Source organism: Rhinopithecus roxellana, chromosome 9 (assembly GCF_007565055.1).
Source record: "Rhinopithecus roxellana isolate Shanxi Qingling chromosome 9, ASM756505v1, whole genome shotgun sequence".
Taxonomy (NCBI): Eukaryota; Metazoa; Chordata; class Mammalia; order Primates; family Cercopithecidae; genus Rhinopithecus; species Rhinopithecus roxellana.
This window is the reverse complement of record NC_044557.1, coordinates 114,804,967-114,832,196: the sequence shown is the minus strand read 5'-3', so window position 1 is coordinate 114,832,196 and position 27,230 is coordinate 114,804,967. Positions and strand designations below refer to the sequence as shown.

The 27,230-nt window shown below is 41.2% G+C and overlaps 1 protein-coding gene and 1 pseudogene across 6 annotated transcripts in view; both read left to right on the top strand.

Moving 5' to 3' along the window:
* Nucleotides 1–330: 330 nt before the first annotated feature.
* Nucleotides 331–27,230, top strand: part of CCDC25 (coiled-coil domain containing 25) — a 43,322-nt gene continuing 16,422 nt past the window's right edge. The window contains exons 1-5 of one of the 6 annotated variants that reach the window (XM_010378114.2): nucleotides 351–470; nucleotides 8,728–8,775; nucleotides 13,130–13,169; nucleotides 19,144–19,195; nucleotides 23,302–23,377. In XM_010378114.2, the coding sequence (XP_010376416.1) occupies nucleotides 443–470; nucleotides 8,728–8,775; nucleotides 13,130–13,169; nucleotides 19,144–19,195; nucleotides 23,302–23,377 (244 nt within the window). In that variant the 5' untranslated portion in view covers nucleotides 351–442. Of the gene's footprint in view, nucleotides 471–8,727; nucleotides 8,776–13,129; nucleotides 13,170–19,143; nucleotides 19,196–23,301; nucleotides 23,378–27,230 lie in introns of all 6 variants that reach the window. The other 5 variants (XM_030937944.1, XR_004059300.1, XR_004059299.1 and 2 more) reach the window with 5 other exon arrangements.
* LOC115899837 lies at nucleotides 20,785–20,875 on the top strand (annotated as a pseudogene).

Here is a 27,230-nt window from a genome sequence, read left to right as displayed (position 1 = left end):
ACAGTCCAATCCCCAAGAGGTATATTGTCCCGGTGAGTAGTTTAGAAACAACTCGCTTGTGTGCTATTTCTAAACCCTTGGCGCCTATTAACTTATTTAACCCTAAAAAATATCTGTGAGTTAGCTGCTCTAGTATCATCTCATTTCGCTGCTGAGGAAAGTGAAGCACAGATAGGTTTAACTAACTGTGCCCAAGATGCCTAGCCTCTTTCCCTTAACCCACAAATCATTGAACCCAAACTCCTTGCCAATACCCTTCGCCTCGCCAAGACTAAAGACTGGCGCCCACGGCCGGCGCTATGACGCTCCCCGACGTCCGCCGGAAGTGCATGCACGGAGGGGTTTCCGAGGACCAGGCGGCCGCCGAGAGTCTGGTATCCTGAGCTTCGTGAGTTGAGCGCTGGCTGCTCCGCGGTGGAGTCACCGCACCGCTCCCGTGATCATGGTGTTCTACTTCACCAGCAGCAGCGGTGAGTGGGCGCCGCGCCCTCCGGGACCCTGCTGGACAGCGGGCTCCGAAGCCGGGAACCCCCAGTCCGCCGCTGCGCCTGACCCTCGCCCTAAAAATGCCTCCTCGATGCGAGTGCCTCTTCCCGCGGCCTCTCGTTCCCCCAGCACGTCTGTCCCTCCCACAACTGCAGGGTTTCCCCCGGCGTCCCCTCGTCATGGCGTGGGGGCGCGGAGGGGCGATGCCACTGCTGTATTAGTATCGGGGAGTTCTCGTTCTCCAATCGGAAAGACGTCCCGTCACTCCCTGGAATTGGGCCAGAGCCTGTGGGCTCCTCCACACACCTTATCCCAAGTCTTCTTCCCATCTTCCATCTGCGGCCTTTATTCTGGCTGCACCCTGATAATTTATCTCCCGTGAGAAAGGACACACTTGCTAACAACTTTTTCTTAAGGGAAGTGCGCCTTACCCTTTCAGGAAGGGGTTGTAGGGTCTCGGTTTGCAACAGAAAACAATAAAAAGACCCTGGAATGTCCACCCAGCCATTCCCTGGGCAGTTGATGTCCCAGATCTCAGAAGTGACCTGTGATAATGCTTCTGACTTATCTTTGACAGATAAGGAAAGGGTGCTTTCGTTCCCAGGAAATGCCATGTTCCGAATTGGTTTCATTCTGTTCCTGTTATTCCACTTTCCTAAAGTCAGCCCCCAGCTAATTCCCTTAAGACAGTTTTTGGCCCATCTTTTCCAAGATGCCTTTCCTGATCCTGGCTCCCACCCCAAGATTGCTTAGCTGTTCCTTATCTGGAACCCACTTAACGTTCCAAGTATGCCTTTGACATTGCACTTATCACGTGGTATTAAATGGTGTCTGCTTGAGCTAGAGTGTAAGCTCCTTGAGGGCGTGGACAGGCTCTCTTTACAGTAGTCCCTACTTGTCCTGTGTTTCGCTTTCCGTGGTCACATCATCACAAGAAGAAAAAGAGTGAGTACAGTACAATAAGATATTTTGAGAGGGAGAGAGAGAGCAGAGTCACATAACTTTTATTACAATACGTTGTTATAGTTGTTCTATTTTATTACTAGTTGTCCATAATCTTTTACTCCACCGAACTGATACATTAACTTTATCATAGGTATATATGTATAGGGAATACCAGTACCATGCGTCCCTTAATGACAAGAAGACATTCTGAGAAATGCTCCATTAGGCGATTTCATTGTTGTAGCAACACGGTACAGTATACTTAAACCTGTGGTATAGCCTACCACAAACGTGGGCTGTACGGTATGCCGTGTTGCTCCTAGGCTACAAACTTGTACAGCACGTTGCTGTGCTGAATGGCTGTAGGCAGTTGTAACACAATGGTATTGGTGTGCTTAAACGGGTCTCAACTTAGAAAAGTGAGTTGCACCACAGTGTTATGATGGCTACCAGGTCATCAGGCAATAGTGATCAGAATTTTCAGCTTCGTTATAATGTTATGGGAACACCATAGTATGTGTGGTCTGTTGCTGACCAAAACATCATTATGCGGCAAGTCCCTTTATATATGGAATTCAGTATTGTCCTTGGTTTCAGGCATCTACTGGAGATCTTGGAAGGCATCCCCCACAGATAAGGGGGGACTACTGTACTTGTTTCCCTAACTTAGTGACTGGCTAGTAGTTCTCAATAAATGCTTGTTGAATAAATGAATGCCATTTTTTTCTTACTCATAGCACTGTCTATTCTGTTGCTACTCTATATACTAAAGGTGAGTTGTTTTTTTTTTTTTTTTTTTTTTTGAGACGGAGGTTTGCTCTTGTTGCCCAGGCTGGAATGCAATGGCACGATCTCGGCTCACTGCAACCTCCACCTCCCGGGTTCAAGCGATTCTCCTGCCTCAGCCTCCTGTGTAGCTGGAATTACAGGAATGTGCCACCAAGCCTGACTAAGTTTGTATTTTTTTAGTAGAGACGGGGTTTCTCCGTGTTGGTCAGGCTGGTCTCGAACTCCCCGACCTCAAGTGATTTGCCCCCCCCACCTTGGCCTCCCAAAGTGCTGGGATTACGGGCGTGAGCCACTGCGCCTGGCCTAAAGGTGAGATTTATTTTATGTATTTATTTTTGAGACAGTCTTGCTTTGTCACCCAAGCTAAAGTGCAGTGGCACCATCTCGGCTCACTGCAACCTCTGCCTCCTGGGTTCAAGTGATTCTGGTGCAGCTGGGATTACAGGCACCAGCCAAAATGCTTGGCTAATTTTTGTATTTTTAGTAAAGATGGGATTTCATGTTGCCCAGGCTGGTCTTGAACTCCTGAGCTCAAGTGATCTGCCCACTTCGACGACCTCCCAAAATTCTGGAATTACAAAAGGTGAGTTTTTGTTTTGTTTTGTTTTGTTTTTTGTTTTTTTGAGATGGCTTCTCCCTCTGTCACCCAGGCTAGAGTATAGTGGTGTGATCTCAGTTTACTGCAACCTCCACCTCCTGGGTTCAAGCAATTATCCTGCCTCAGTCTCCCAAGTAGCTGGGATTACAGGCACATGCCACCATGCCCGGCTAAGTTTTGTATTTTGTTAGTAGAGATGGGGTTTCACCATGTTGGCCAGGCTAGTCTCAAACTCCTTACCTCAGGTGATCCACCCGCCTCGGCCTTCCAGGGTGCTAGAATTAAAGATGTGAATCACCATGCTCGGCCAAAAGGTAAGATTTAAGTGAAACTAGTTCCACGTTGTTTGTGTGGGTTTGAATAAGGTGGTACTTCTCTTTAGAAATAAAATTGAGGCCCAGGTAAGTTGTAACTCACAGACCCTACTCTTCCACCGTCATCACACTGACATCTCCTTATTTTTCTCAGTAGTTTAGGTTTCCACAGTGTGTGCCGTGAGCTATGTCTCTGTCTCTCTACATTTGGTTTGTTTTACCCATATTATTAAAATTACTAGAAACAAAATTCAAAACCAGCCTGAAAAATCATATACCGTTATAGGCCTCTAAGCATTTTCATTCTTGGCAACTCAGGCATCTCTTTATAGCTTCTCCACTCGTAAATCTTCAACAACATAGATATCCATATAAACCCAACAACGGAAAAACATATACAAGCAGGGTGTGTAGGTACTGAATGTATTTGATGCTGTTCTATTCCCCTTAAAGTTACTCTAAATTCTTTAAGTGCTAGTCACACATACACAGCTGCCCTTAATAGAGCAAAATGCTTCATTAGATTTGTGGGTCCTGTTTTTTTTCATTGACTCCCATTATAATATCAGAACTGTTTCCTGTTAGAAAAGTATTTGGCCTCTAAGCGTAATAAAACTGCGCTTGTGTAGCTGATCTTTTAAAACTGCAAAGTTAATGGAAAAATCATAACTTTCTCAGTAAAATAGTAATAAAACTTTACATATTGGCAGTATAGAAACAACAAATATATAGAATCTTCAGGAAATGAATTTGTATGGCTTGCCAAGTTTTCAACTAACTGATGGTTTTTACTGCATAAAAACTTCTTTAAAATGGAAAGAAAATCGTCATAGGAAGTTGTTCTTTTACGTTTTAAGATTAATACGTGACTAAAATGTGTTCCATTTTCATTCTTTCATGTTGTCTCATAAGGGAATAATTGAACATTAGTCTAATATGTCAAATTCAAGACCATCTGATTATAGATACTTGGCTCAAAGTCCACTTGTACTTTTAATACCTGTTAATATCATCTACCTAAAAGTAGGTTGTTCTATAAATTGTGAAATAATCAGATCACCTCTGAAGTTGGATTGGTTGCTACCCGTAAGTCATGTGTCTTCCAAATAATGAGTTCCAGTACTAGTCAGCCATATTATTTAGATGAGAATAACAAATGAACAAGAATAATTCAGTTTACTTTTCCTTCTTAACATGGAAAGGAACTTAATTCAGACTTGTTGCGCAGCAATGATGTTCCTTTATATTTTTCATTTTCTTTTCTTTCTTTTTTTTGAAACAGAGTCTTACTCTGTTGCCCAGGCTGGAGTGCAGTGGCATGATCTCGACTCACTGCAACCTCTGCCTCCTAGGTTCAAGCGATTCTCTTGCCTCAGCCTCCTGAGTAGCTGGGATTACAGGCATACCCTACTACGGCTGGCTAATTTTTATATTTTTAGTGGGGACGGTTTTGCCATATTGGCCAGGCTGTTGTTGAACTCTTGGCCTCAAGTGATCCTCCCGCTTCAGCCTCCTAAAGTGTTGGGATTACATGTGTAAGCCACTGTGCCCAGACTAATTTTCTATTATGACATAATTTCAGTCTTTCAGAGAAGTTACTAGTAAAAGATTTCGTGTATATTCTCCCAGAGTACCCCAATTTTTTTTTTTTTTTTTTTTCAGACAGTTTCACTCTGTCACCCAGGCTGAAATGTAGTGGCAAGTGGAGTGGTGCAGTCACAGCTCATTGCAGCCTCAACTTCTTGGGCTCAAGTGATCCTCCCACTTTAGCCACCACACCCAGCTAATTTTTAATTTTTTTTTATAGAGACAAGGTTTCCTCATTTTGCCCAGGCTGGTCCTGAGCTCCTGGGCCCAAGTAATCCGCCTGCCTCAGCCTCCCAAAGTGGTGAGATTACAGACGTGAGCCACTGTGACTACAAATTCTGGCATTTTACCACATGCCTTGTCTTTCTTTTTCCCTTTCTCTTTTTCTGTATTTTTTTCTCTCCCACACACCTTTTTCCTGAACCATTTGTTAGTAAGTTGCAGTTAACCCCTGAATGCTTCAGATTTGTTTTCTAAAATCAAGGGCATTCTCTTCTCAAAAGACATTTTTCATTATCAAAATTAGGAAATTAACATTGCAGCATGGCTATTATCTAATGAACAGGCTTTATCCAGTTCCCATTAGTGTCGTAATGATGTATTTGTAACAAAAAATACCTTACAAATCATTGTTGCATTCTTCAGGTGTCATTACTCTGTAGCCTCCTCTAATCGGGAGCAGTTGCTCAGTCTTTGTCTTTCTTTTTTTTTTTTATTTGAGACGGAGTCTCGCTCTGTCACCCAGGCTGGAGTGCAGTGGCCGGATCTCAGCTCACTGCAAGCTCCACCTCAGGGGTTTACGCCATTCTCCTGCCTCAGCCTCCCGAGTAGCTGGGACTACAGGCGCCCGCCACCTCGCCCGGCTAGTTTTTTGTATTTTTTTTTAGTAGAGACGGGGTTTCACTGTGTTAGCCAGGATGGGCTCGACCTCCTGACCTCGTGATCCGCCCGTCTCGGCCTCCCAAAGTGCTGGGATTACAGGCTTGAGCCATCATGGCATTGTTAGTTGAATTACTTTGTAGAATGCCCCTCACTTTAGGTTTGTTATGGTCATTTTCTTAATCACCTCATTTAATAAGTCAACCGTCAAAACATTCCTCTGTTATTCTTTTGACTGTATCTTAGAGAGCTTGGTTAATTAATAAATTAACTTTATTAATATTTTATGTCAGTTGTTATTTTTTCTTTCTTGAGACAGTCTTGCTGTCGTCCAGGCTGGAGTGCAGTGGCACAATCTTGGCTCACTGCAACCTCTGCCTCCCAGGTTCAAGCGATCCTCATGCCTCAGCCTCTCCAATAGCTGGAATCACTGGCGTGTGCCACCACACCTGACTAAATTTTTTTTTTTTTTTTTTTTTTGAGACGGAGTCTTGCTCTGTCGCCCAGGCTGGAGTGCAGTGGCCAGATCTCGGCTCACTGCAAGCTCCGCCTCCCAGGTTCACACCATTCTCCTGCCTCAGCCTCCCGAGTAGCTGGGATTACAGGCGCCTGCCACCACACCCGGCTAATTTTTTGTATTTTTAGTAGAGACAGGGTTTTCACCGTGTTAGCCAGCATGGTCTCGATCTCCTGACCTTGTGATCCACCTGCCTCGGCCTCCCAAAGTGCTGGGATTACAGGCGTGAGCCACCGCGCCTGGCAGTAATTTTTGTATTTTTAGTAGAGATGGGGTTTCAACATGTTGACCAGGCTGGTCTCAAACTTCTGGCCTCAAGTGATCGGCCCCACCGCAGCCTCCTGAAGTGCTGGGATTACAGGCGTGAGCCACCGCACCTGGCCTATATCATTATTTTGAAAATTCTGTTCTAATTACAAAAGCCATCTGTACGTTTTATAGCAGGCTAACCAAGATAACTGTTGTTAAAAAATGTTTATGCTTCCATACATATAAATAAGTATGTGCTTATATAAAAATAAAACATGTATATGTGTGTGTGTATACACACATACATACCATTATAATTTATTTTTTATAAATTGAATCTTCTTATATATAGATACACAAAAATACTGTTCTGGTACTTAATTTCTTCACCTGCCATTTCTTTTTAATGGGTACATGGTATTTTGTTTATGGATGTTCAAATCTGTAATATATCTAAAGAGTCTCTATTAAGGGGTGTTTAGGTTGTAAAAAGATTATTGCTTGGTAGAGTATTTTGGTACTCTATTATGGTGACATTATAGGTAGTGACATTATAGGATTGAAAGGGTATACACGGGGCCGGGCGTGGTGGCTCAAGCCTGTAATCCCAGCACTTTGGGAGGCCGAGGCGGGCGGATCACGAGGTCAGGAGATCAAGACCATCCTGGCTAACACGGTGAAACCCCGTCTCTACTAAAAAGTACAAAAAACTAGCCGGGCGAGGTGGCGGGCGCCTGTAGTCCCAGCTACTCGGGAGGCTGAGGCAGAAGAATGGCGTGAACCCGGGAGGCGGAGCTTGCAGTGAGCTGAGATCTGGCCACTGCACTCCAGCTTGGGCGACAGAGCCAGACTCCGTCTCAAAAAAAAAAAAAAAAAAAAAAAAAAAAAAAAAAGAAAGGGTATACACTTGAACTATTGCCAGGCCATTCAGAGAGAATCTGAAATGCTTTTTAGTTTTATTCCCACCCTTTTGGCATTTGTTACGTGCTACACTAAGGCCTGATCGAGGTACTACAATGGTCAGTAATAGACAAGCATTTCTGTAAACTTGGCAATGCACACATTTTTTCAAGGTACTTTTCTCAACTACTTCTGTACTTAGTTATTATAAATGTCAAACAAAGGAATTAGTTTTTTCTCCCCTAAGAAAGGCAACTAGGATTGATCATTTAAGAAACTTTTCATTACTGAAAGTACAGGAAATCTCTCTGATATAAGACTTTTTAATTTAGGAGAGCATATTGCTCTTTGTCCTTCAGGGCTCCAGGTACATGTGTGTGTTCTGTGCTGTGGAGTCATAGCCAACAGACTGTCCAGCCCAACCCTGCACTTATCGGTACTTTGCTTCAGTGTATATTTATGCTTCAGTACTTCTCCATCGCAGGCTTTGTAGCCTGAGGGCCCAGTGTCTGTAAATTCAGGAGTTTAGTCTAATTGGATCAAACAAGTTTTGGTAGACTAGCTTTGAAACCTGGCACTCAGTTATAATTTCAGTAGGAAACTTTAATCCAAGTTCAGGGATGTCTGCAATAAAACACTACCTTGGTAGAAAAACAAAAAAAAAAAATTAAAAATTAAAAAAAACAAAAAACACTACCTTGGTAAAGCAAATGTCATTTCTAGGATGAGGCATACCCAGAAGATTCTACTTGATTTAGGATAGTTGTTTCTGACCCTGACCTTACATTAGAATTACTTGGAAGGCTTTTAGAAAACACAAATGCTCACTCTTGCCCACTGTAGATTTGGATTTAGTTGATCTGAGGTGAAGCTGGGACATAATTAGATTATTCTAATGTAGATCAGGGGTCAGAGTCACTGGTTTAGAAGCTGGAGAGTCATGGTCTCCCTGAATGCAATAGAGAGCCTGTTAGAATTTGCAGCACACCTGGAATATGATGGGTAATATTGGCTAAAAAAATTATGCAAAATAAACTTTCATAAACATAGGAACTTAGTTGTAGGGTTTAGTTTTCTTTTCTTTTTTTTAATCTTGAAGGGAAAAGTATAGGACTGGACTGGCAATACCATTGAACTGTAACCCTGAGAAAGTAGGAAAGTAGCTATTGATAGGGATGATAAACTTTTTCTTTTGGGGCCAGGTAGTAGATATTTTAGGCTTTGTGAGTGACCTGCAATCTCTGTGGCTTATTTTTCTTTGTTTTGCTTTTTCTTCCAACCCTTTAAAAATGTAAAAACCATTCTTAGCTCAAGGGCTGTCCAAAAACAGGTGGTAGGCTGGACTTGGGTCATGAGCCATGGTTTGCCAACCCCTAATGGAAGCATTGTCACTTGTTTTTCACGTGAAACAATTTTGTTGGTAATGAAGTTACTAATTGTTTTTTATTTTTGTTTTATCTTAGTTAATTCATCTGCCTACACTATTTACATGGGAAAAGATAAATATGAAAGTAAGTTTTCAAAAGCATTTGATTTTGAAATTTTCAGCAGGTAAGTGTTATGTCTCTGTCACCACCTTCCATGCCCCCGACCCAGGTTGGTTCTGAGTTTTCACCTACTTTGATAAACTAGCTTGTGAGAAACAAAACAAGCTCATCCATTATAAGGAACTCCAAAGGATTAACTTTCCTAGAATTTAATTGTATAAAATAATATTTGAACTAATTGGTCCATCTGTTGCTGATTAGAAACTTACACTTTACAAGAAGTATTGTGTTGTTACTTGATTTACTGTAATATGAATCAGAGATTAAACTTTGCTGTTTACTTCAAATTAAAGAAAATCCTCTGTGATTTGAACTTTGGAGATCATTTTCTGTTTTTTTTTTTTTTTTTTTTTTTTTTTTTTTGGGAGGGAGTCTTGCTCCGTTGCCCAGGCTGGAGTGCAATGGCGTGATCTCAGCTCACTGCAACCTCCGCCTCCTGGGTTCAAGCAATTATTCCACCTCAGCCTCCCGAGTAGCTGGGACTATAGGCATGCGCCACCACATCTGGCTAATTTTTGTATTTTTAGTAGAGACAGGGTTTCACCATGTTGGCCAGGCTGGTCTCGAACTCCTGACCTCAAGTGATCCACCTGCCTCAGCCTCCCAAAGTGCTGGGATTACAGGCACGAGCCACCGAGCTTGACCCATCTATTTTTTACAACCATTTTAAAATGGTTAAATTAGTGAAATTAGTGAAAACATACTTACTGGGGCTTTTGAGGCTGAAGATGCTCTTTTTGAGTTAAGAAATCCTAGTATTTTTCAAACTTCGTTGACCGCTCTTCTTAGTATGAAGTACATTATATTTTGATGTACACGTTCCTATCGCTAAACCAAAAACTTACAGAAATTACTCATACTACTTGCTATTCCCTCTTTTTACTATTTCTGTTTTATTTCATTTTTGAAAGCTAATCTCAATCTGCTAAATAAATTTTTTGGCCCACTAATAAATTTGAACTAAAGTTTAAAAAAAGAGTAGGTTTTCATGATAATAAAGTTATGACATTAACTTTGGGTGTGACTTAATGGTGAAGCAGTCTGCAGCATATTAATACTTGAGTTTTATATTTCTCTTACCCATAAATCATCACAAGTAACATTGACTATTAAAGCATTTTTCTTATGTAGCTGAGGAGGTGCTGCTGTCTCCCTATGTTATGTTGAACAATAAGGTGGAGTAGCAGGAATCATGATTATCTGTCGTGAATACAAATCCAAATATGTTTTTCTTTGTACCATATCAAGAGGGGGAACCTGAGGCTTAGATTACTGAGAAGCACTAAAGCAGAATTAGTTGCCACATATGCTTGTGCGGGTTTTGCACTGTGCAACCTAGTGGGTGGGGTGTGAAGGGCTGCCTTGATTCTGGTTCACACGGATGGGCTAGGAGTGGTGCCAGCCTAAGGCAGCTGTGCCAGTGACATTCCCACTATGTCTCTTCTGTCCTTCTCTGTTCATTTACTGTTTGCTGGGGGCTTCTCTTTATGGGACCATGTTCTAGTCTGTGTCAGGTATCCAAAGAGGAAGATTTAGTTTGCGCTTTCACAGCATTCAGGTGGACTTACACACAAAAACAAGCATGGCCCAATTTTATTGTGAATGTACTCCAAAAAGTAAGGTCTATTTTTTAAGAACTATAGACAAAATGAAGTAACATGAATAGTAAATGCTGTAGAAGTAGACAGATGAGAGATAGTAAATGTGATTGAAAGCTGAGAAGGCTTTGTGGAGGAGTGGGTTAGGATGGACTAGATTGTGGAATCCTTTGAATGTCTGTTGTAGGAATATATAGATACAAATCTAGATACATAATTTATGTCACAGGTATAAATTTAGATGATATTTTTAGAGCTCTCTGGAGTGGCATTTTGCTGTCATTAAAACCTATGTAGAAAAAAATATAAGAGGCCAGGCGTGGTGGCTCACATGAGCCTGTAATCTCAACACTTTGACAGGCGGAGGCGAGAGGATCACTTAAGCCCAGGAGTTCGAGACCTGCCTGGGCAACATAGGGAGACCCTGTCTCTACAAAAAACAACAATAAAAGAAAATATTAGCTGGGCATAGTGACACACACCTGTTGTCCTAGCTACTCAGGAGGCTAAGGCAGGAAGATTGCTTGAGCCTGGGAGGTAGGCTGCAGTGAGCCGTGATCATGCCACTGCATTCCAGCTTGAGTGACAGAGCGAGAATCTGTTGTCTGAAATAGTGTATGTATGTATGGAACACTTTTTCCCTAGGAACTCTTAGAGTCATTTGGAGGTATCAACTTTTCCTAGGCTGCCTTGTAAGAATGGACATTACTTCTCTAAATCACCCCATTGTCTGGCATTCCTAGCCCATTGCATTTATTTCTAATAGTCTTTATGACTTCAGACCAAGAACTCGTTAGAACCATCAATTTAAGTGGAATGATTTACTTTCACTGAAAAGCTTTCAGGTCTGTTCTTTTTATCAGCCAGCAGGTGTCATCAGGGAGCCAAACTTTGCCTGACTGAGGGAAAGAGATTTTTTAAATTTCTCTTTCCTTTTTCTGCTTACCTTTTGGCTATTTGCTCAGTCCTACTGAAAGCATTAGAAAGCCTTTCAGAAAACTTATGGTGTCTACAGTTGTTATGAGTGCCTTCACCCAAGATGTGTCTTTTGCTTTTCCTTTTCTGGACAGTAAATACCCCATTCAAATTATATAGACCATACTTTCTTGGGTACATTTTAAATCATCACATGTGAATCATTCACAATTTTTTTTTTTTTTTTTTTTTTTTTTGAGACAGTCTCTCACTCTGTCACCCAGGCTGGAGTGCACTGGCGTGATTTCAGCTCACTGCAACCTCCACCTCCTGGGTTCAAGCAATTCTCCCACCTCAGCCTCCCAAGTGGCTGGGGCTACAGGCACGTGCTACCATGCCTGGCTAATTTGTGTAATTTTAGTGGAGACGGAGTTTCGCCGTGTTGGCCAGGCTGGTCTCAAACTCCTGACCTTAGGTGATCTGCTTACCTCAGCCTCCCAAAGTGCTGGGATTACAGGCGTGAGCCACTGTGCCCAGCCTCGTTTACAATTTTTAAATTGGCATTTAATACTTAAATACTTCTGTATTAAACAGAATTATTACCAATTATTAATATGGCTATATGAAATATTTGTTGATATAACCTTTATGTAGTGATATATATTAGCCTTAAAAAATGTGCATTCACTTTGAGCAAATACTTTAGCTTTTAGAAATATACCTTAAGGAAATAATCAGAAATATGGACAACTTTATTTAAAACATTTATTGAAGCTTTTATAATTAGAAACAACCCAAGGGCCAACAATAGAAAAGTTTATTCATATAAGAGAATTAGGTGGTCATTGTTCCCAAAGAACTTTATTTTTATTTTTATCTAATAAATACATAGTTTAAAAAGTTAAGTAGTAATAGAATGCTTAGAATTAAAAAAAAATCCGGCCGGGCACGGTGGCTCACACCTGTAATCCCAGCACTTTGGGAGGCCGAGGCGGGTGGATCACGAGGTCAGGAGATCGAGACCATCCTGGCTGACATGGTGAAACCCCGTCTCTACTAAAAATATTAAAAAATTAGCTGGGCGTGGTGGCAGGTACCTGTAGTCCCAGCTACTCGGGAGGCTAAGGCAGAAGAATGGTGTGAACCTAGGAGGCAGAGCTTGCAGTGAGCGGAGATCGCGCCACTGTACTCCAGCCTGGGTGACTGAACAGAACTCTGTCTCAAAAAAAAAAAAAAAATACTTCTTAATACCCATGTTCCACCCCACCCTCTACCTCCCCAGATAATTACTTTTCACTCTGTTAGCTATTTCTTCTGGTATTTTATTTCCATATGGATAGAATTTTAGGTGATTTTTATTTTCTTTTTATACTTCTAGTGTTTGTTTTGTTTTAAATTTTCTTTAATTTTATAATCAATTTATTTTTCTTAAGTAAAATATTGCATTAAAGTTTCAGCAAGATCATTTTAATGTTTAAGTATTATTAGGTGAGCTGATTTTCTGAAACATCTAATGTGGCTGCGTTGTGTTGTCAGTGTTAGTTTTATAGAAGTAATATCTGAGCCTTAGATTAGAAGTATTATATAAATTTATAAAAATTATAGGTCTATATTGTCCAATTTTGAAAATTATTATTATTTTTTCTGTATTTTCAAGCATCAAGGCCTCTGAATTAACTCTTCTTCATTGAGGGAGAGAGAAATTTGTGGAAGGAGCTGACATTTCTCCCATTCTTAACTTATAAATGCTGGCATATCTTCATTTGACAGTTTTTGTTTCTTTGTTTTCTCATGTCTCATTGCAGATGAAGATCTGATCAAGCATGGCTGGCCTGAAGATATCTGGTAAGTAACAATTTCAGTTCTGCTCTCTGTAGATCATCGTTTCCTTTCTTAGACTTGGCCAAGCACTCAAACTAGAATCGTGCTTTGTACTGTGGTTTATGGGTCTTCAGGGGTACACAGCTGACTGCCAGTTCCCTTCATTTCTAATTACCTTGCAAGTTGGAAATGATGTTTTTGAGTTTGATCTCAGGCTTGACAGCAAAGCCCTCTAGGACACAGGCCTTCTTTTTCCTCCTTTTGTCTCCACGCCTCAGTAAGTTACTGAGACCACACCTCACTTAAATATTCAGGCCGCTGTTCTTGAGTGGAAAAATGAAGACTTCACATGAAGCAATGAAGAAAATAGATACAAGCATCCATGCAGATGGAATAGATGGAGGTTCTGACCGGTCCAACTTTAAAGGAAGCACACTTGTTCCCCTTTGTCTTCTAAACTCCCTGATGAGTTTAGCTCTGCCTTCATCCAATCCCAACGCCTTCTCTCTAAAACAATATATGCAAACTGTTTTAAATAACAACATATACTTTCTTAGTCTCCCTTTGAGATAATTTATTTTGCTCACAAAACCCAGTCCAAAAAAAAGAATACCAAACAAAAAGGCTTCATTTAAGCTGAATTCTTTTCTCTGTCTTAGAACACCATTTAGACTTCTACCATTCAGACCTGGGACCTTTAATGAACACGTGGGCTTCTGTCCTATAACACTCTCACACCTGGTTTACTTTATTTTTCTTCATCTTCAGCTTCTACCACTGACTCTGACCCGTGTTGTCTCTCTTCTGAAGCACAGTCCTGCCTATGGAGTGGGATATCATCTTCCTGACTCCTCATACCTCCTACCAAATGTTATCCCTGAAGATAAAGGCACCTGGGTCCCGTTTGCTTTATTATGATAGTGAACATCTATCAAGCACTTAACTATATGCCAAATACTACTAAGTGTTTACCTCCAGTAGTACATTTAATTTCACAACAACCCTGTGAAATAGATATTATTATGCCCATTTTTTCAGATGAGGAAATTAAGGTTAAGAGAAACTGACCGGGTCTGCTCTGTCTGCTACTGGCTCCGGCTCTGGTTCTGTTTTTGTTTTTGTTTTTTTTTTTTTTTTGTTTTTTTTTTGAGACGGAGTCTTGCTCTGTCTCCCAGGCTGGAGTGCAGTGGCCGGATCTCAGCTCACTGCAAGTTCCTCCTCCCGGGTTTACGCCATTCTCTCGCCTCAGCCTCCCAAGTAGCTGGGACTACAGGCGCCCGCCACATCGCCCGGCTAAGTTTTTGTATTTCTTTAGTAGAGACGGGGTTTCACCGTGTTAGCCAGGATGGTCTCGATCTCCTGACCTCGTGATCCGCCCGTCTCGGCCTCCCAAAGTGCTGGGATTACAGGCTTGAGCCACCGCGCCCGGCCGCGGCTCTGGTTCTAAGTCACTGCTTCTGTCTCCTCCAGACTGCTACTCTTTTGGCTTCAACTCCTTTCTTCTCCCAGGCTGTTGCTGCAGCTGTCTCTGGACCTCTTTTCTCTAAATGTGGACACAGACCCCTCACATAATTCCCTCTAGTGATGGAAGTGAGGCTGCTGCTTTTTAGTAGACTTGATTTAATTTTCTTTCTTTTTTTTTTTTTTTTTTTTGAGATAGAGTTTTGCCCTTGTTGCCTAGGCTGGAGTGCAATGGCGCGATCTCGGCTCACTGTAACCTCTGCTTCCTGGGTTCAAGAGATTCTCCTGCCTCAGCCTCCCAAGTAGCTAGGACTACAGGCGCCCACCACCACGCCTGGCAAATTTTTGTATTTTTAGTAGAGACTAGGGTATCACTGTGTTGGCCAGGCTGGTCTCGAACTCCTAACCTCAGGTGATCCACCTGCCTCAGCCTCCCAAAGTGCTGGGATTACAGGCATGAGCCACCACGCCCAGCTGGAACAAAGGAATTTTAAAGGCTTTTTAAAATCTGGTCCCTATTCCAGCACAATAGCCTGTCTTCTAAATCCAAATATGACCTCAAGTTAAACCCTGCTTGGTGTTCTCTTGCCTCAAGTGGGCAGTGTGCAATGCTGAAAACATCCAGACTGGGGCTGCCCGCCTTCCTAGGGCCTGAGACAGTAAGCTGTATGAGGACAATGATCACCTATTTCATTAACTACTATGTTACCAGTACCTAGCATAGGTCCTGGCACATAGTAGGTATTCAGTAAATATTTGTTGATTTCCTAATTGACTCTCTGCCAGTGTGGAAACAGTCCCCATGGACATTTCCCTACAATGGCCACATCACAGTTATCTTCATTTTGAGCTCCTGCTACCTGCAGTTGGATGATTTTCAGTTGTTTTTAAAGGCCAGCTATCTCTAGACTCTCATGGGTCTCATGCACCTGTTAGGCAGTTAGCTGATGGAAATTTTTGACCTATCAGTTTTGAGGCATAAATAGCTGCATAGAGAAGGTTACATAATCAGATGCAGCCTGAAAATCAGTGTACCACAGTCTTCTACCTGACTTTCATTTGTTTAATTAAATAAATGGAAGAGAAATTTCCAGTTTACAATCCACCTCCAATAAATTATGACCTCAGTTTTTCATTTCATTAAGGTTAGTACTTCCCAAATTGGTCTACAGATACCGAGAAGCCCATTTTGACCCCCTTTAATATTCTTGAGATGAATGACTCTTGTTGGATGTGATTGGCTTTTACCTTCAGAAGCTACACTTGAGGTGTGATGTGAGTAGGTGTAGACCTCAAAACCCATTCTAGCTGTCAATTTTGGACATATTCTAGGGAGTGCTAAGAATGATCCTGAGTTGATCACCATTCCAGAGTGGGATGTTTGCTGCTTCACTTTGTGGAGCTTTTGAATCATTCATTACCTCTGTGAATGTCAGCATCTGAATTTATCCCGGAAAACCTCCTGAGGCTCTTTTAAGCAAAGGGTTTTCCTAGGAATCAGTGAGAATGGAACTAAATTCACCTTTTTTTTTTTTTTTTTTTTTTTTTTGAGACAGTGTCTTGCGCTGTCACCAAGGCTGGAGTGCAGTGGTGCAGTCTTGGCTCACTGTAACCTCCACCTCCTGGGTTCAAGCTATTCTCCTGCCTCAGCCTCCCAAGTAGCTGGGATTACAGGCATGCACCACCACACCAGGCTTATATTTATTTATTTATTTATTTTTGAGACAGAGTCTCGCTCTGTGGCCCAGGCTAGAGTGCAGTGGTGCCATCTCAGCTCACTGCAACCTCCACCTCCCGAGTTCAAGTGATTCTCCTGCTTCAGCCTCCCAAGTAGCTGGGACTATAGGCACCCACTACCATGCCTGGCTAATTTTTTTGTATTTTTAGTAGAGATGGGATTTCACCATGTTGGCTAAGCTGGTCTCCAACCCCTGAACTGAAGTGATCTGCCCACCTTGGCCTCCCAAAGTGCTGGCATTACAGGCGTGAGCCACCGTGGTCAGCCCTAAATTCATCTTTAAATGTAGGAAAATGGAAATAGTGTGCATTTACTGTGTCCAGACTTCCTAATGATTAGTATTTCCACAGACTCCGCTTTAAGTAGTTGGACAGCCCAGCTCCAGGGCCCTGAATCTGTATCCTCAGACAGTTTAATGCTCATTTAGGGAAGTTTCTGGTCTCTGCATTCAGAAAAGGGTAACAGGGAGAGGAAGATAACAAGGATAAGAGGGAACTATGGTTATAATTTAAACTCTGAGTAAACGTTTAGAAAGATTTGAGAAGTCGTTTGTTTCTTTTTTAAGGAAACTTGCTCAAGATTGTTTATAGAGCTGGATTTTTTTTTTTCTCTTATACTTTCATCCATTCTCCCCTGCCCTTTGTAGAGGTGTATCTATCATATACAAACCTGAAACTGGTGTATATTGGTAAAGTTGCTGTATTTTGGCAGTGATATTCCTGTGTGTGTTTTGGTTCTTTCTCTCCTTATGTATGATATCATTAAATATATATTGAATTATTTGGGTGTTTCTTTTGACAAAAGTCTACATCAGAGACCTGTAAGAAAAATCAGAATGCAATCTACTGTAGGCCCATGGGGAAGGAGACGTTGTAAATAGAGAACTGGCTTAAGGCAAATAAAAGTTGGAATGGGAGAAGTTACTTCTCAGTTATCTTGGTTACTAGTGTGATATTTTCCTATGATTTTGAAAGACGGTAATGAGATATGTAATTTTTAGATTTGCGAAAAACAGGTTTTTCTGGCTGGAAGATGTCCAACTGAAGGTAATAATTAGTTTGACTCTCTCACATGGGAATGCAAATGAATAAGTGAACCACTTGGAGAAATATAAGTCAAATAAGATAAGATGTTATGTCCATTTCTGGCTATTACTAATGATTAAGAGTAAAACCTAGAGTCATCATAGACTCTGTGCCAATAGTGCCTAATATTTTTCTGTATTCAGAGTGAATAGCAAGATGACTAACCTCCATAAAGAGGGCACTTTTATATAGAATCTTACAGTCTACATCTTGTACTGGGTGTGAAGGTGACCATTTTCACCTCTGAAACATTTATTAGTGCTTAAGAAAATGGCTAGAGAAATTTAATGGGATGTAATGGTGCCTCTTTAGGATTTTCTGAACATTCTTCAGTCTGGAAAGGTAAGGACCAAGGAAGCAGTATGACTAATATATTAGTCCGTCTTACACTGCTATAGAGAAGTACCTGAGACTGGGTAATTTGTAAAGAAAAGAGGTTTAATTGGCCATGGTTTGACAGGCTATACAGGAAGCATGGCAGTATCTGTTTCTGGGAGGCCTCGGGGAACTTTTAATCATGGCGGAAGGCAAAGGGGAAGCGAGTTGTCTTACATGGCAGGAGCAGGGTGCCGGGGCCACACACTTTTTAACAGATCTCGTGAGAACTCTGTCACAAGAATAGCAGCAAGGGGATGGTGCTAAACCATTCATGAAGAATCCACCCCCATGATCCAGTCACCTCCCACCGGGCCCCACTTCCAACATTGGGGATTACAGTTTGACATGAGATTTGGTGGGGATGCAAATCCAAACCATATCAACTAAAGTTAACAGAATCACAAACCTTGTTTGTTGTGTGATGCTGGGATTCTGAGGGGGGCATTTCCGGGTATTGGAAAGAGAAAGTCAAGTTCATTTGGTGAACTGAAAACAAAAATCTCATATCTTGAATGTTCCATAGATTTTAAAAGGTTTAATTAAATTGATAGATGATAGAGTCATAATGAAAGGTGAATTTAAGGGACAGGGGACATTCTGAATGTTTTTAGGACAATGTCAATAAAGGACAGTGCTCACCCAAGAGACATAAATTGGTATCACTGTCAGAACATACGGCTGGATGAACTACTGGGCTTGTGAATTATTGGGTTACATTATTGAATTGTAACCCATTTAATGATGTGTTCTGCTTAGCATCTTTAGGCCCCACTTCACTCTTCCAGCTCTCTATTCAACATTCTTTTGGATTGTTTTGCTATCACTTGAAATTTGGGATGTCACAAACAAAACTGTCATCTGTTTCCCCCAAACTGTGGTTCTGCTAATCTCCTAGGCTGGCAGCATTGGAGACTCACTGACTTCTTTCATTCCCCACTCTTTTCACCTGAAATTCCTTTCCTTGGTTTTGCTCTAAGTCCTATGCTTCAGTCAGGGGTCAAGCAAATCTCACTGCCTCCTTTTTAATCATGAAGTCTTTGGTCACTGAGAGTTCTTTTTATATCTTGAAAAATCACCCTTCCCAGCAAGTTAATATTTAGTATCTCTGCTCATCTTGGCACTTACTCACAGCTCCGTAACTCAGTGTTTCTCGTACCTCTTCATGGTGATGGGGAGCCCTTTGGAGGTGGTGACTCTGCTGTATACTCCTCATGATGCTTCACATGTGGCAGGCATGGAGTGAACACTTTTTAGAACAGAATGCTTTAAATGGCATGTGGCCTGAGGAGATAATTGTCTTGTACCTCTTGCTAAAAGTGGTTTTCATTCTTTGTAGGTTTCATGTGGACAAACTCTCTTCGGCTCATGTATACCTTCGATTACATAAGGTAACTGAATTTAAACATGGATTCTTGACTTTTCTCCTGATGATGCGTCATATCTTGTTCTTTATCTTTTGCAATTAAATTGCTTAAAGTAATAAGTCGGTATGCAAATCTAGAAGTTAACAAATGAAGACGTGTCTTCCTTCTGACCCAGAAAATCACTCTAACATTCTAGATGATTTTTGAGATGTAGAAGGAGGTAGTGTACGTATTTCCCAGCTAGACGCACTGCTTGTTCTGCCACTTCTGGTGTGCTGTCATCTCTGCTTTCCTTTTCTTTCGATTCAGTTGACACTCCCAGACTTTCTGTCTCCTCCAGTGGATATCGTGTGTGGCTCATGTGATTCTCCTGCCTCAGTGAAGGGCCTGTGTTCCCAGCTGTCCTGGGCTTCTAGGAAGTTTAAAAGAACATGCTAGTAATAAAGGAAAAAATATTTAATGGCCCCTAGTAATGCAATACCACTACTTTTCCAATCTGTCTCTATTTGTATATTTTATATAGTTGAATCATAGAGTATATATGCTTGTGAGTGTACTGCTTTCTTTTTGATAAACTTTTAACTTTGGAAGAATATTAGATTTACAGAAAAGTGGCAGGAGTCATACAGAGTTCTCATCTACCCTTCACCTAGTTGCCTCCATCATTAACATCTTACATTACTATGGCAGATTTGTCAAGATGGAGAAACTAACCTTGGCATGTTGCTGTCACCTAAACTCTGGACTTTATTTGGATTTCACCAATTTTCTATTAATGCCCTCTTTTTGTTCTAGTAGCCAGTCTGGAGTACCATATTACATTTAGTTTTGTCTGCCTAGTCTCCTCTAGTCTTTGACAATTTCTCCATTCTTTCTCTGTTTTTCATGACCTTGACAGTTTGAGAAGTACTGATCAGGTATTTTGTAGACTGTAGCTCAGTTTGCATGTATCTGATATTTTTTCTCGTGACTAGATGGGTTATGGGTTTGGGGGGAGAATATCACAGAGTAAAGTGCCTGTCTCATCACAGCGTATCGGGTGCGTGCATTACCATGACTTATCATTGATGATGTGAGCCTTGATGGCCTGGCCAGAGTAGCGTTTGGAGGCTTCTCTACTACAAGGTCACTTTTCTCCCCCTTTCTGTACTCTTATTTGAAAGCAAGTCACTAAGTCCAGCCCATACTCAAGGAGGTGGAGGATGGAATTAACCACTACTTCCTGGATATGGGAGTGTCTATATACATTATTTGGAATTCTGGAAGGGACATTTTTCTCTTTTCCCCTATTTATTTATTCAGTCATTTATTTGCATCAGCCTTGACTCCTGTGTTTATTTTATCCTTTGAGATATGTTCTAGAACCGGGTTATTTTACTCTGATACCATTGCAGCTTCAGCTGGAGCTCTTTCAGTGGGCTCCCGTGTGCTCCCATGTCGTCTGACTTGCTCCCATCCTTTTGTTCTTTAAGTACATCCTTGCTTTCTGGCACTACAGAGAGCTCCAGGGTCGTCTTGTGTTTTCCCTGTCCCAGCTCCAGAATCAGACATTTCTCCAAGGATCCTTGGTTCTTTTCAGTGGTAATGGTGTTTTGAAATCAAGATCTAGACAGATCCTTTTGTAGTTTATGAGTGTGGTGATTGGCTGTTCATGTGCATGTATGAGATGTGCCACCCTTGAACCTTGTCATGTCTGATGTGAAAAAATTTAAAAAGATCTAGGCTCTGGGTGTGCCTGTTACCACTGGAGTGTCATTGCTTTTCGGCCCTCTGAGCTGACAGAGAAGGAGATACATGTATGTGTACTAACCCATGCATATGCACATATCTGTAATTGTTTCTGTATCTCTCCATCTGTATTTATACTAAGCTAAACATGAGCTCATGGGGATGGCTTTGATTGTCATCCTTTGCTTTTTGCCTTAAAGCATTTCCAGTCAAAACATTGTTTTCCATGCTAGCACTTGGGGAGGCTGAGCCAGGAGGATCACTGGAGCCCAGGAGGTCAAGACCAGCCTGGGCATCATAGGGAGACCCTGTCTCTACAAAAAATAAAGAAAATTTAGCTGGTTGTGGGATACCCATCTGTGGTCCCAGTTACTCGGGAGGCTAAGGTAGGAGGCTCACTTGAGGCTGGGAGACTGAGGCTTCAGTGAGCCATGATCACACTACTGCACTCCAGCCTGGGCAACAGAGCAAGACCCTGTCTCAAGAACAACAACAACAAAAACACATCATTTTCCAAAGTTAGCTGTAAGCTACTTTTTTTCCCCACCCCTTTCAGTGATGTGATGTCCTGTGTTTGTAATACAGTTAAATTCTTTTGTCCACATTCCAGCTTGGCATCCCCTGGTTGATTAGATTACTTTTTAACGTGACATTTTGTGAACTTTTTTATGTTGCTATATAATTTTCATATTTGTTATTTTGACTGGCTGCATTGAGTTAATAATATGCTGCAATTAATATGAAACTCCCTTGTCAAAATATAGGTTGTTTACAATTTTCCAGCATTATGAATCACCAAGAAATAACTTTTCATGATCTACCTTCTGGTTCTATGTTTTGTTTTTTTGTTTTTCATTATTCTTTTAGAATAATTCTTAGGAATGGATTTCCTGGGTCAAAAGATGTACATAGTTTGGTAACTGCTTTGTTGCCAGATTGCCTTCTGAAAGTACTGTGCTTGTTTAAAATGTTCTCTACTATTTATAGGTTTTCCAAAATCTTTTTGGGTTTTATAACTTAAAAAATAAAAAGAAAACTTTTAGCCATTTTGATGAATATAAGATGCTACTTCATTATGGCAATAATATTCACTTTTTCGTTTACTAGCAAGGTTAAACATTTTGCCCCATCTCATACTATTTATGTTTTCAAGGATTATATGGTGAAGGAAAAGAGGATTATGAACTGTATGCTGGAGCAAAATTCTGAGTTCTTTTAGGCAACTTCTTGCCATTTTGGAACTATTAGATTTAGAGAAAATAAATTATGGCATTACCAAGTTTCATTTTTGGTCAGATTAATGTCTTCTTTGGGGAATCTGCTGTGTCAAAAGATGGAAAATACTGGTGGTAGTCCTAAGTTCACGTTATCACCAATTATTACTTGTTTGAATTGAAGTTCAATTTCACTTTCTTTTGGAAGCACATAATGAGCCCAGTTTAATTTTTTTTGGTAGATATGGGGTCTCACTGTGTTGCCCATGCTGGTCTCGAACACCTGGGCTCAAGCTATCCGTCTGCTTTGGCTTCCCAAAGTGCTGGGATTACAGGCATGAGCCCCTAAACCCAGCCTAATGTGCCCAGTTTGAAAGTGTGTGCTCCTTGAGGAACTTTTACCTGATTAATTTCCTGCAGTAAATGACATAGCCGTTGTACTTAGTAGGTACCAAGGAAGTGTTCGAAATGCAGTAAGACTAAGGGGTTCATTCAGACTCTGGGGCCAGACTGCTGGCTTTGAATTCTGGTTCTGCTGCTTACTCACCACGTGACTCTGAGCAAGTTACTTAACTGGCCTGTTTGTGCATCTGTAAAAGGGGCATCACCTCACTTATTCATCTTTGATTTTGATACAAATTTCTGTAGAGAAAAAGGATCAGTGTCATTTCTGTTATTTCTTCCTTATAATGAATGGTTGAGATCTACACAACAAGAACTTTTTTCCTGATTAAAGCTGAGGATAGATGACCTACCAGATGTCTGAGAACTAAAACTACACATTTTCTTTTGAGAGGAAGGTCATAGGGACCTCGGCCAGGAAGACATCCAGTTGTCAAAAATAGGCACCATTTTCCCACAAGGTTTCTAGAAGTCAGAATGAGAAGAAAGAGAATAAAAATTACTCAGACGTAATTATAATTAATATTCTGGCAGTTTTTTTCATTTCCTGTTTTGTTTTGTTTTTACTTATTGTCAGTATTTTTCATATTACAGCGTACTCTTATTTTAAACAAACATTCCCATAATGCACACAGTAAATTTACTTTTCAGTGTTCTGTAACAGTTGAAGAACCTCTGCTTTTAATAAAATCATACCTGGTAGATAAGGCAACAAATGCCCTTTGAGTGCTCCAGTGTCAATGGATAATGAGGTAGTGGACCAATTGGTTTATTTTTGTGTTTCAGGGAGAGAATATAGAGGACATCCCAAAGGAAGTGCTGATGGACTGTGCCCACCTTGTGAAGGCCAATAGCATTCAAGGTCAGTTTTCCTAGTGGTGTTTTTAGAAGTAGCATTAACTTTCTCTCTGTCTGAAATGGATTACATTTTAGTGAGCATGCTGTTGACTTTGGCCTCCATCAAAGGAATAACATGTGCTGTGCCTTTGCCATGTTTTGTTCTTTAAGATGGATGGCAATTTTGCTACCTGTCAAATAACTAAAAACTGTTCTCCACACCCCTGTCATTTTGATGGTCCTATCTGAGTCTCAGCTCTTTTTACTGTTTTCTTACCTTGAACAGAAGGTTGTCTAGATCTGTCTGTACTTAGTGTTATTATAAAAAGACTTTGGCAAATTTGGTGATGTTGATAGCTAAGCAAGAACAATGTGTTTTATGGCTTTATTTTTAATGTTGTTTGATATCTTTATTTCTATTGTCATTAGATTCTAGAATTAAAGTCCCCAAATCATGCTTTTCTACTTTTTCTTTCTCTCCTCCTCTTACATACTTTTTCTCTCTTAAATTGTGAAGTTGTCAAGTCAGTTGATCTTGTTACTTCCCCTCCCCACCAAAGAGAACCTTACTTAGCTGGTCTGGGGTGATTGCCAAATATCACTGCTTTTAAAAGTTCTCTGTGTGATTCTCCTGTGCAGTGTGGGTTGAGAACAATTAGCCTAAGTGTTTTAGGTAGGGCCTGGCATACTGTGCTTGGTGGTTACCTAGTATTTATTTCTGCCATGCAAGATTTCATCTAATCATCATGAAGGGTCAAGAAGGATGATTATTAGGTTAGAGGTGGGGTTTAAGAAGGGAAACCAGGAGGTGGTGCTCTGCTAAGGATGAGCCAGTAGATCCGATTTTAGGGTGTAGAACATAGGTCTAGATCAGGTAGAGGTTGTTGTGGCCTGAGATGGAGTGGAAGGATGCTCCTGACGGTTGGAAAGCAGTCATGGTTTGGGTAGAAGATAAACATGGGGCAAACCCACAGCTGATAACAGGTACCAGGGGTTGGCAATTACAGGACAAGAGCAGCGCAGCATTCCCCTTTCCCCGTCACTCAGACTGTGCTTCCCACACCTTCACTTAGGTGGCCTGAATGATGAGTCAGCACCTAGCCAAAGAAGGTAGAACTCTTGCTTTACAGAGCCACTGATTTTCAACTCTATAAGTCAACAAATTGTAATACATTTTGGGACATTCCATTTTATGAGTAGAACAGAATTAAGATTTTCAGCGAAGATCTTCAGTTACTGAAATAATAAGAATTGAAACAGTCATTATATTCTTTTCTTCTGTGTTCCAACCTCCTTCACATGTCCTTATGCCTTCCCATGCCCCTGGCTAGCAGACATGCCTTTGTTAAAAGAGCTTTGGAGGCCTTATTCTTGGCCCAGCTACTTTCTTCTTAATCTCTTCTTAGTTTACTAGTTCTAGAGAAAACAAAGAGGCGCAAAGAGTCATGACCCTGAATTACTCTTTCTCTCCTCTTCAGCCTTCTGCAACAATCGCTCAGCTAGCAAATAAGGAGCTAAGCCCAAGGGTCTTGCTCTTGTGAGTCAGTAGAAGATACTGTGCCAAGGAGTGGAGAAAACGGTCTTTGCTGTGAGATTTCTAGAGGACACTCCGCTTATGGCACTTTGTAGGGACAAAGTTTTCCCCCGGTTGACCACCTACAGTGATCAGAACCAAGGACATTGGGGGTAAACTTGTTCATCACTGTAGAATCAGCCTGTTCTGGGTCATAGGTCTAGAATCTTAGGTCAGCCTGTTGTTTGTTCACCCAATGAATCTTTCCAGATTTAACTTTTAAAAGTTTAGAAACTTTCTTGACTCCCCTCGGCCTAAACTGTTCAGTCCGGACTTCTGAAGTCGGTATTTAAGCATCTCTGATTTGACTGCGGACTTCTTTTCCTTCACGTATTTCACCCTACAGCCAAAGCCAATATTTGCTGTTTTCTGACCTTGCACCCGGCTTGTATTGTTCCCTCTGCCTTCAGGTTTATCCTTGTCAGTCATCAGAGTCCAGATTCAAGCTAAGGTTCAAGGTCCACATAGTAGGTATAGTGGTGGTAGTAATTGCTAACATTGATGGAATGTTAATTACATGGCCTGGCCGTGTGCTAAGTACTTCACAAATTATCCACCCTGTTGAGTTAGATGTTATTTTCATTTTATAGAGGAGGACACTGATCTTAAAGAGAATTAAGGAACTTCTTCAAGGTCTTAGAGGTCTAAAGTGCAGTAGAGACTGGATTTGATGTCACCCCATTTGGCTCAAGTCTTCTGCCGTAACCCCTGAGCTCTGTGAGCCTCCTCGATGAAGGCTTTTCCTTCTTCAGCTGTGAGTGGCCCCACTTTCTCTGTGCTGTCTCAGCACTTTCCTCTACCTTTCCAACAGCATTTGATCAGTTCTCCTTTTAATCCAAGTTATTTATGTGCTCGCCCTGCTCCGTTAGAGTCGTGGAGAGCAGGAGTCATTGTCTAATCATGTTTGTATCCCCCACAGTGCCTTGCACATGGAGATTTTCTAAAGAAACTTTATTTTGAAAAAACTTTCAGACATACAGAAAAGTTGCAAGAATAGTACAGCTGCCATATACCATTCACTTAGATTCATCAATTTTTAAATTTTTCCATATTTATTTGCTTTATAGATAGCACACTCATTAACCTTTTTAGCTGAACCATCTGAAGGGAAATTGTAGATATCATCACCCTTGAACATGTTTCTCTGGAGAACACGGACATTGTCTTAAATAACTGCATTACAGTGGTAAAATTCAGAAAGTTTAACATGGATAGAATACTGTGTTCTGATATACAGTCCATATTTAAGTTTTACCACTTGTCCCACTACTGTTTCTTTATAGCTTTTTTTTTTGGATCCAGGGCCATGTGCTGTATTTACTTGTGCTCTATTTAGTCTCCTTTAATGCAGACATGCTGCTTTGTTTTTCGAAGAGTGCAGACCAGTTGTAGTAATGGGATTACTAACCCACAGTTGGGGTTTGTCTGGCGCTTCCTCTGGATTATAATCCCATCATGCACTTTGGGGCAGGAATATTACATAAGTGAAGTTTTGCACATTATAGTCAGACAGCACATGATGTCATTTTGTGCCATTTTTAGTGGTGTTAACATTGAACACTTAGGTAAAGTCGTCTTCCAGCTTTTTACAGTGTACATGGGGATTTAATAAGCATTGAAATCTCTTGCCATCTAATTTGAAAGGACCAGAGAGAGCATCGACCAGTGATTAAACTGCGATTTCCAGAGCTGCCAGGGAGGATATTGGGGGTAGAGGGCATGAGTGGTGGAGGAGGTGGTGCAAGGGGTAGGAGGAGGAGTGAACAGGGCACCTGGCACTCCTTCCATCCAGAGCGCCTCTGCTTTGATGACTTCTATATTTTCTTTAGTAAAAGGGTTCCACTGCTGAAAGAAAATACAAGCAAAAAATCTATTCAACTAGTCCAATTTCCTCACATTTCATATGAGATTCAGAGGGCCGGGGGACTTCTCCAGAGAGGCCCGGCTAGCTCGTGGTAGTCCCGGCTGGAGTCCAGGACTTGTGAGTCCCAGGCCATGGCTTTCCATTGTTGCTTAACCTTCAGAGTCAAGGAGTCCTTTGAGAATCTGAGGAAATGTATTCAGTCCTTTTCTCTCGAAAAAAACCACAATGATACATTTTGCATCCAATGTTAGAGAGTCCTCAGAAGTCCCTGAAGCTAATCCATGGACCCCTACTTGCCATAGTAATACCTCCGTCTGAATTTTGTCAGCTTTACCATTTGCCTTTTGTGGGTGGTTTTGAAAAAATATTGGTGGTTTAAAACAATGGGTGGCCTGTTCATTCTAAGCCGTTTCCCTTGTCGGCTTATGGCAGTTTGCCAGT